The sequence below is a fragment of the Sinocyclocheilus anshuiensis genome, unplaced genomic scaffold (assembly GCF_001515605.1).
Source record: "Sinocyclocheilus anshuiensis isolate Anshui unplaced genomic scaffold, SAMN03320099.WGS_v1.1 scaffold1145, whole genome shotgun sequence".
In the NCBI taxonomy this organism is placed as follows: domain Eukaryota; kingdom Metazoa; phylum Chordata; class Actinopteri; order Cypriniformes; family Cyprinidae; genus Sinocyclocheilus; species Sinocyclocheilus anshuiensis.
The window spans coordinates 297,895-308,123 of NW_015557118.1; the positions used below are offsets into that span (position 1 = coordinate 297,895).

Genomic DNA, 10,229 nt, shown 5'->3' on the forward strand with positions numbered 1-10,229 from the left:
GTTCAGCGCGTCATATCATCAGCTGCTAAATTCAAATCTGCGTTCGCTGGTTTTTACAGCATTGCGCATTAACCAATCACACACGATGCTGTTGAGCTTCTGAATGCAATGACCAATCAGAGGTGTTCAGATGAGTCATCGCTAAAATGCTGGTGTTTTCTTCACTCGCTCGCTGCCTGAATACCTCTTTCTGGCGAATTCTCTCGTCAGAAACAACAAAGTGCAAATGTGTGTACAAATCTGTAAGATATTAATTTCATAGTTTAAACAGCTTCAGTTATTTTAATGGGAGTTTTTGAGAGTGCTTGAACTCTAGACTGTCAGTGAAAATGTTCTTTGATAATGTAAATGTTCTTTGCTCTCTTTCTGTACAATGAAAATGTTATGATTAGTAGCCTAACTTGCAATGTTTTTATTCACATTAAATATAAACTCAGTCGTATTAAAAATGTTATTGAATGTCACCCATATCTGTTAATTAAGTAAACAGACAGGTTTTTATGCATAGTTACTAGATTACATTATTAGGTTACTTTGACCATCGCCCACTATAGATCAGCATAATCTATAAAGGTGAGAATCAAGATATTTCATGATACAGTTAATGCGTTTGGGGATGTTTCAAATAAAAAGGAAAAAATAAATAAAACATAAGTGCTGTTGTGGCTGCTGTGTGTCACATGACGACGCCCCCCTCCCCCAACTCCTGCCCCCTCAAAAATAATGAGTGCATGACGCCCCTGTGTCTGATCGATAAATGTCAAACAGTTTTATCCATTATGTCTTACCAGCTGTTCCACTACCTAAGCTGAATTAAGTTCAGGACTAGGTCACGGTTACATGTCCTGTGTAGGTAGAAGTCAGATAAGAATAGAGACATGGGTTGTGGTTTTACATCTTTTGAGCAAAAACAGCAGAGCTTACAATCTTCAAATATCACTTTGCAACAACCACCAGCTCTTGGAATAGAACACTTAATACATCCTTGCATATACATTTTTTTTGCAGAGAATAAGTTTCCAACATCCTATTCAAACATCACTTAAGCATAACAAAATGTATCTTTTATGTGTCAAATGAAAGAAAATAAAATATATTCATATATATTTAGTCAAACCTTTTAAATGTCAAATGCGAGAAAGAAAAATACTATGTCAATGGAATATGAGTATGACTGGAATTAAACAAAATAATGAATATAAATGAATAATACTCGAGTAACGGTAAATGAATAACATAAGACAGTAATATGGATATAATGTAATAAAATCATAAATGAATCATAAAATAACTCGTAATGAATGAATAAATTCATAATGAATATATTGAATGAATATGAAAAATAAGAAAACATAACCATATTAAAAATTTGCATACATCAAGCAGGGATGCATTAAATTGATCAAACGTGACAATGAATATATTTATAATGTTAAAAATATTTCTTTCAAATAAATGCAGTTTTGTAAGTTGCTTTGGATAAAAGAATCTACTAAATTAATAAATATTAATGTTTTTAACTTTCCATTCATCAAGAATCCTGAAAATATGGTTTCCAAAAATATAAAATCAGCATAGTAGAATGATTTCTGAAGGATCATGTGACACTGAAGACTGGAGTAATTATGAAGAAAATTAAGCTTTGTCATCATAGGAATAAATTACATTTTAAAGTATATTAAAATAGTAATAAAATGTAACAATATTACGGTACAATTTTATTGTATTTTTGATCAAATAAATGCAGCCTTAGTGCATATAAGAGACTTCTCTCAAAAACAAACAAACAAACAAAAATCTTGCCCCAAACTTTTCAACAGTAGTGTATATACTTAAGATTTCAATCCAAGAACATTGCAATTCAGTTTGTTTCTGCTAGTGGTGGCTGATTCACTACAGGTGTGATGGGCATAGAAATTAGCAAAGTCTCATGGGAGAAATAAATCCTAACAGAAGCCTTTTAAGTTTCGCACCAGCTTGCAGTTTGAACATATGAACATGAGTCATCTGACCACTAGGAGACTTTAAAGATGATCACAGATTCATCGCTATTCAGAATTCCCTTAACAGCCATTTGATGTCTGACTTCAAATCTTCAAATAAGAAGCAAGTACTTATCTTTCCATTTCGATGTCAACAGACTTTGCTGTGTGAGTCTGATTGGCATATAATTTAGCAGAAGTCTGGTGGGAGATATAAATCATAACATACCCTGGAGGTGCAGATGTGTTCATAAGATATATGACAAGCATTTTAATAAAGTCGTGTAGAAGAAAAATAGAGGCTGAATACAGTATTGAGCAAGGTGAATGTTCTGTTGTTCTGGTTTTCTGTATGTGCTTTCTTCCACTTGTTTCTTCGGTGAATGGTTCTTGAGTGCTGTAGACACAACACTCTTATGCTTTTAGCTGCCTTATACCTCCATAGCTCAGCAGGAATGTGTCTAACCACATGGGTTAAAAAAAAGCTGTGCGAATCCACGCAAAAGAGCCAGTTGACTGCTCGGCTGCGTCACATAGAAGCTGCCTTCTCTAATCTGCACATCTGGGTCAGACAGAATGTTTTCTGTACGATGAATGAGACGCTATTCATTTTTTACGATGTGTCTTTGTGTTTAACAGAACGACGGCGTATAGTTAAGAATGCAGAGTCGCTGGAGTTTCTTGGCTGGAAAAAGCTTCTTAAATTAAAAAAATGAGATTAAGATGGACAGTTTGAAATATGACGGTTACCCGAGACGTTTTCCATGGAAGCTGGTTTTCAATTCAGCATGAAAACAAAGTGATCAGTGTTTTATTTTTTTGGTCTAATTGAGTCTTTGGCTCTTCCGTTGGCCCTTAAAGGGCCAGCGTGCAGTGCAAAAGAGATAACACTCGGCTAATTTGTGCGTCGCGCTCCTCATGTTTCTCTGGGTGCTGCTGGAGCATCGCCAGAGGTCTGCAGACAATCTGCAGCTCATCAGACCTCGAGTTCATTTCCCACTCGGCTGTCTCTGACCCTACCCTCATTACGAACTGATCTCAGAGCAGCCGTTCACCAGCTTCCTGCGTATGTCGTCATTACGAGCTGATCTCCGTACAGTCGTGCTTCAGATTGCTCAGCCGCTGCCCTCATTACTGGCTGAACTTTAGAGCCAGACAGGCAGCATGCGTGTGGAGGATGGGGGAAGGACTGGGAGAGAAACTATTACTCCTGAAACTATTACTCACATCATCTGCTTCTCTCAGCGCCCTCTGCTGGCTGTGTTGTGCAAGTGGTTTGTAAAGACTTCCCAAAAACAATATGTGACCCTGGACCACAAAACCAGTCAGAAGTCACAAACACAGGTATATTTGTAGCAATAGCCATCAATTGATAGTTTTCACGTGACGTCACACCCTTATAGGAACGCCCACCTGGAGGGCAAAACGAAGCTTTGCTCCACTGACCGCCAGTTATTTTTACGCAGTTTGCATTAAGTAGTAATGTAGTAAAACGCAGATATTAAAAGGAAAAAATTCAGTAAACACCTTATTGATTGTGTATATTTTGTATAGGCAAGCAGATGAAGCCAGAATATAAACGCAATGTGTAAAGTTTCACGTTAAATGGTTTCCCATAGAAAACCTTTCGAAGGAAAACACTGAACCATTAAGCGGATTGCGTTCATATTCCGGCCTCTTCTGCTTGCCTATGTAAACTATGCATCATTAATATAGAGAATATTACTGTTTTAAATATATTAAGGCACTTTAAGCGTTTTTACAACGTTTTGTGACTGTTTAATGATTTAAATATTGCCGCGGGTGCTTAATATGGATTGCAATTGGCCAAAACTTGCATTTTGTTCACATAACTTTGTTTTATTCTTTTGAGAGGTGATCTAAATATTTGCAGCTGTGAAACAGATGGAAAATTGACAGGCTTGTCCTGCTGTTCTATGGATGTTTTGCCCTCCAGGTCTTCGAGCCGGTCACGTGACTGAAAGCTATGAATACATTGTATGGGTCAAAATGATAAATTTTTCTTTTATGCCAAAAATTATTAGGATATTAAGTAAAGATCATGTTCCATGAAGATATTTTGTAAATTTCCTACTGTAAATATATCAAAACTTAATTTTTGATTGGTAATATGCATTGCTAAGGACTTCATTTGGACAACTTCAAATGCTATTTACTCAATATTTTTATTTTTTCACCCTCAGACTACAGATCCTCAAATAGTTGTATCTCGACCAAATATTGTCCTATCCTAACAAACCTTACATCAATGGAAAGCTTATTTATTCAGTTTCAGAAGATGTTCAGAAAATTGACCCTTATGACTGGTTTTGTGGTCCAGGGACAGTTAAAATCACTTTTAACATTCACTAATTTATTTCATTTGTCCACTAACAACGTATATGAATAAAATATCATTTAAACGTTTGGTGTTGGTAAGATTTCTTAATGATTTTAAAATAAGCGACCATAAAAGACTAATTTACAAAATATTAATAAAAAAACTTTCCGACCTTAATCTAAGGCTGTGTTTGATCAAAAATACAGTAAAAACAGTGAAATATTATTACAATTCATAATAACGGCTTTCTATTTTAATCTGTTTCAAAATGTTATTTATTTCATGATGGCAAAGCTGAATTTTCAACATCCAGTCTTTAGGTTCACTGTCTGTGACTCCACAGTTACTAAAACTCTTCTAACATGATCTTTCTGTTACAGATTTATATAAACCTGCCGTTTCACACCGGGATCTAAACAGCCGTAATGTTCTGGTGAAAAACGACGGCACGTGTGTGATCAGTGACTTTGGCCTGTCCATGAAACTGACGGGAAATCGCCTCGTACGGCCTGGTGAAGAGGAAAACGCCGCCATCAGTGAGGTCAGCCCATAAGCACTCGCTTGACTGGAATATTATAACAGTATATCATTATTAGTGCACATGACCCAGTTATGGTCATGTTGGTAGTTGGAAGTGTCCAGAATTGCTGATCCAGACCCACCAAAAGAGCACGTTTCCCCTCACACCTGTACTGCTCTGCTGACTAGGTGGGCACAATCCGCTACATGGCGCCGGAAGTGCTGGAGGGAGCAGTGAACCTCAGGGACTGCGAATCGGCTTTGAAACAGGTGGACATGTACGCCATCGGCCTTATCTACTGGGAGACCTTCATGAGATGCACTGACCTTTTTCCAGGTGAGGACCACAGCTCTGCACAAACAACAGCAAGGATGTGGATATACTGCTGGCTAAGTAGAACTGGCTGTAGCATGTAACGTCAACTAGTTTCAGTGGTGTTAAAATTAGGTTAAGACAAAGTCATTATCTTAACTTTATTTTTTTTTTATAAGAATGTCTGAAAAAGATACTAAGCCCTTTTTAATGTCTTTTTAATATTTTATTTAAAAAAAATATAATAATATTTAAAAATATAGTAATATTAAAAAAAAAAAAAAAAAAACATTTGTAGATAGTGCTTTGTCTTGTTTTAAGCATACAGTATGATGGCTAAGAGGAATTTCACATGATCCTTCAGAAATCATTCTAATATGATGGTTTTGCGTTAAAAAAGCATTTCTTATTGTCATTCTTATTTTTAGTTAGAGAAAGTACATTTTTATTTATTTTATTCGTTTTTATAAATGACAGCTTCAAGTTGTCAATGCTAACATGTTTCCATGGTATAAGCATGGTTTAATGAACCTCCCAAAACAAAGCTCCTCCACCTTTTTATTACATGAAAGATGTACAATATAACCTTTTATAGCACAAAATGATTGTTCTCCTCACACAGTGACTTATGGATTATGCATACTAGGAACATTGCTCACAGCAGGAAGTCTGACATTTGAAGTCCGACTGTAATTGTCTTGATATTTTTCATTGAAAGAGGATTTTTCTTTTTTTACAAAAGCAGTGCTTTGATGATGGTAGCGGAGAGACTTTGGGGTTTGGGCTGAATTTAGAGGTGAAACTTCTGTAGAGAGTGTAACAGCATCCTCTCAGAGAAGTTGTTTCTTACTTCATCCCTGTCAAAAAAAACTGGCCATCTGGTGGGTGGGTATCTTGTTGAGCATCTTGACCCATCCCTAGGCTCAACCCCTTACGTCCATAACCACTAGGCTACACCACTGGGTTACAACAAAGACTGTGTTGTATCCTGCTCATTATGTTCATGAAATATGAGTGTGCCTCATCTCATTGAGTATTTTTCAGTTAATTGTAGTGAGTGCAGGCGTATGGAGGTCTCTACTGACTGACTTTCCTTTGTTTTTTTTTGAAGGGGAGGCAGTGCCAGATTACCAGATGGCCTTCCAGGCCGAGGCAGGGAACCACCCGTCCTTTGAGGACATGCAGGTGCTGGTGTCCAGAGAGAAACAGAGACCCAAGTTTCCAGAAGCTTGGAAGGAGAACAGCCTGGTGAGTCACTGAGACAATCTCATTCTGTTCTTGTGACAGAAAGTGGTCAGATTATTGCTGAATGATCAGCTGAAGCTCTTTCCCAGCTCTTCACTCACTTCAGTTAATACAGTTCTTTTTGTTGTTCTGTTATCCGAATCATATAAAAGTGGAACAACATAGAAGACGTCTTATATTCTGTGCATTTTCACTCTGCTGAAAAGACCATGAAGTCGGAGCCGGTTGATACTGGCCAACCAAGCTGTTGACTGCTGTTGAACAGGCTGAATTAGTTTCATTTGGTGAACCTGGTCAACCTAGGAAGTTTACTGGTTAGGCTAGTTAACCATCCTGTTCCTGTTGGAGACACCAGCACATTATATGCTGGTCTTTGCAGTATATTGTGTTTACCACAGAATCTCAAGCGATTAAAACATGATTAAATCGAACATGATGAGCACATAACAATGTAGTGGCAACCAACGCAGTAATTTTATTATCTATGTGTTTTTGACATTCACTCTCCTCTCTCCTAGGCCGTGCGCTCCCTCAAGGAGACTATGGAGGATTGCTGGGATCAGGATGCAGAGGCTCGTCTGACAGCGCAGTGTGCAGAAGAGCGTATGGCAGAACTGCTGCTGATCTGGGAAAGAAACAAACCCGTCAGCCCCACCATCAATCCCATGAGCACAGCGCTGCAGAACGAGAGGTCTGACCACACCTCACACACTCTCACAGTCACTCCTGACCAGCTCATGAATAAATGAGGGGAAAGTATGCTTATTACACACTTAATTATTCTTGTCTGGGCTTTTTTTTTTTGCCATGCTCTCGGCCTTTTCTAAATAATGTGAAGGAGCTGTAAGCAATTTATCATTGAAACTTTGCCTGATGTCTTACATATTTTACTGAATTAGGTGTACTGAAACAAAATATATTACTCACAGCAAAATCTTTAAACTAATAAATGTGAAGTACAAAAAAATCTAAAATTGTTTATATATTTAATTATTTTTAAATAAATATACATTATAATTCATAGATAATGTAGCTAGGTATAATAAGTGAAATAATCTTACTGTAATCTTTACTGATACTTTTCTTTTTTACAAAATAGTATCATAAATAATAATATACAAAATATTACAAAATAAGGGTCATTTATTCTTTAGAGTATGTAAGGTATGAACATAATTCCTAAAATATAATATAATATTATAATAATGTTATTATATAAAAAAGCAAGGCTTATTTTTTAAGTTAACAGCCGTGTAATTAGTGGGATAATGTACTATCAACCAGCAAATATATAATTGTTTTTAATAAATATACATTATAATTCATAGATAATGTAGCTGGGTATAATAAGTGGGATGGATAATTTACTGTCAGCCAGACTTTTTTTTTTTTTTGCAAAATAATATAATAAATAATAATATACAAATATGACATAATAAGGGTCATTTATTCTTTAGGGTATATGTAAGATATAAACATAATTCGTAAAATATTATATAATATTATAATAATGTTATTATATATATATATATTTTTTTTTTTTACATGCTTTATTATTTGGTTAATAGCCATTTACTAAGTGGGATAATGTACTGTCAGCCAGCAAATATAACAAAATAAACCCCTTCAGGGTCATTGTTGATGGGCTCCTGATCACCCTCTCAGGGTTTATTTTGTGATAATGACCTGTACATTATCTGATATTTACAGCACCTTTAATTAAATGGACCATCTGTTCTCCGTTTTGACCCCTGTTCTCTCTCTGTTCTTGTAGGAATCTCACCCACAGTCGCAGGGCTCCCAAGATGGGCTCTTATCCAGATTACTCTTCATCCTCTTACATCGAGGATCATGAGGGCATGGTGAAGAACCTCCCAGGCGACGTCTCCACGTCTGGCACGTCCTCTGTGGGTGGCATGGGCGTGAGCGGCATCAGCGGCGGCGTGGCGGTGACGGGAGAGAAGAACAGAAACTCTATCAACTACGAGAGACAGCAGGCTCAGGCCCAAGCTAGGCTGCCCAGTCCAGAGACCAGCGGCACGAGTCTGTCCGCCACAACCACCACAACGGGCCTCACGCCCAGCACCATCATGACCACCATCTCTGAGTCAGGCCACTCGGAGGAGGCCGGAGCCGGAGGAAGCGTACCAGTGTGCCTTCAGCTCACAGAAGAGGACCTGGAGACCACCAAACTGGACCCCAAGGAGGTGGATAAGAACCTGAAAGAAAGCTCTGATGAGAACCTGATGGAGCATTCGCAGAAGCAGTTCAGCGCTCCTGACCCACTCAGCTCAGGCAGCTCCAGCCTCTTGTACCCGCTGATCAAACTCGCCGCAGAAGTGACTGGAGGATCAGGAACTGGCAGCCAGGCTGATTTCGGGGTGGGCGGCAGTGGAATGGGCGACACTCCTACAGCCATATTCCCTCTTCCCAAACAGCAGAATCTCCCCAAGCGGCCCACCAGCTTGCCCCTCAACACCAAAAATTCTGGCAGGGAGTCTTCGTCGTCACGGTTGAAGTTTGGCAAGCACAAATCCAACCTGAAGCAGGTGGAGACGGGCTTGGCCAAGATGAACACTGTAGTGACAGTCGAGCCACACTTGGTCGCCGTCACTAACAATGGGCCCAGTGTCCGTAGCGGCGTTGGAGTGGTCGTTGTTAATGGATATGGTGGGGGCAGTGGCGCTGGCTCCTCTGATGCATTTGGGAACACCAACCCAGCCGGGCCGCATGGCGACGGTGGTGCACCTCTGCTCCAGAGCCAGCTGAGTGGAGAAGACAGCCGCCTCAACATCAACATCAACTCCAGTCCCGATGAACACGAGCCCCTGTTGAGGAGAGAGCAGTCAGCGGCACACGATCACTCCGGTCGCACCAACTCCAATAACAACAACAGCAACATCCACACAACCGCCACGATTCGTACCTTAGCTCCTGTAGACGCCCCGATGGAGACATTAACCTGCCCTCCGGGGGCACCAGATGGAAGGGATGATGGGGTTCCTCTGAGACGGCATAAGCCCAGGAGGCCTGAGCGGCCAAACTCACTGGACCTGTCAGCAACTTCCCAGGATTCTTCTCTTCTGGGTAAGATCAGTTTTAGTTTGGACCTGAATTCACTAGGTTTTGGAATGCCTGAAATAGGTGTCAATGCTGTCATAGGTGCTCTCCAACGCAAATGCTGTTCCAGAATTTTGGTAGCAACAACAGTTTTTTTCTAAATGAAATTAATACTTTTATTCAGCAAGGATGCATTAAATTGATCAAAAGTACAGTAAAGACATTTATAATTTCACAAAAGGTTTTTGTTTCAAGTAAATGCTGTTCTTTAGAACTTTCTGTTCATCAAACAATTCTGGGGAAAAAAAACAGTTTTCACAAAAATATTATGCAGCACAACTGTTTTCAACATTGATAATAATAATAAATCTTTCTTTAGCACCAAATTAGCATATTAGAATGATTTCTGAAGGAGCATGTGACACTGAAGACTGGAGTAATGATGCTGAAAATTCAGCTTTGACATCACAGGAATAAATTACATTTTAAATTATATTCAAACAGAAAACAAACTCACTTAGTGAGCCTAAAGTAGGGTGACCATATTTTAGTTTTCCAAAAAGAGGACAGTGTTTGTTTGCTTGTTTTGTTTTTATAATAAATAAAAACAAAACAAGTAGATTGAATAGAAAAAGTATAGGGAATGCTAGTGTTAGAAGGTCAGTATTTATAATAAATAAAAAGAAAATATGTAGAAAGAAAGAACAGAGAATGCTAGTGTTAAAGGTGTGCTCTGATTGGCCAGCTGTCCAGTGCGTTGTGATTGGCC

The 10,229-nt window shown here is 38.6% G+C and overlaps 1 protein-coding gene across 1 annotated transcript in view; it reads left to right on the forward strand.

Annotated features, from left to right (window-relative positions):
• bmpr2b (bone morphogenetic protein receptor, type II b (serine/threonine kinase)) overlaps positions 1-10,229 on the forward strand; it is a 94,437-nt gene that overhangs the window by 79,459 nt on the left and 4,749 nt on the right. Inside the window, exons 8-12 of the mRNA XM_016472806.1 lie at positions 4,704-4,864; positions 5,032-5,179; positions 6,267-6,403; positions 6,919-7,091; positions 8,175-9,487. Coding sequence (XP_016328292.1) covers positions 4,704-4,864; positions 5,032-5,179; positions 6,267-6,403; positions 6,919-7,091; positions 8,175-9,487 — 1,932 coding nt within the window. The remainder of the gene's footprint in view (positions 1-4,703; positions 4,865-5,031; positions 5,180-6,266; positions 6,404-6,918; positions 7,092-8,174; positions 9,488-10,229) is intronic.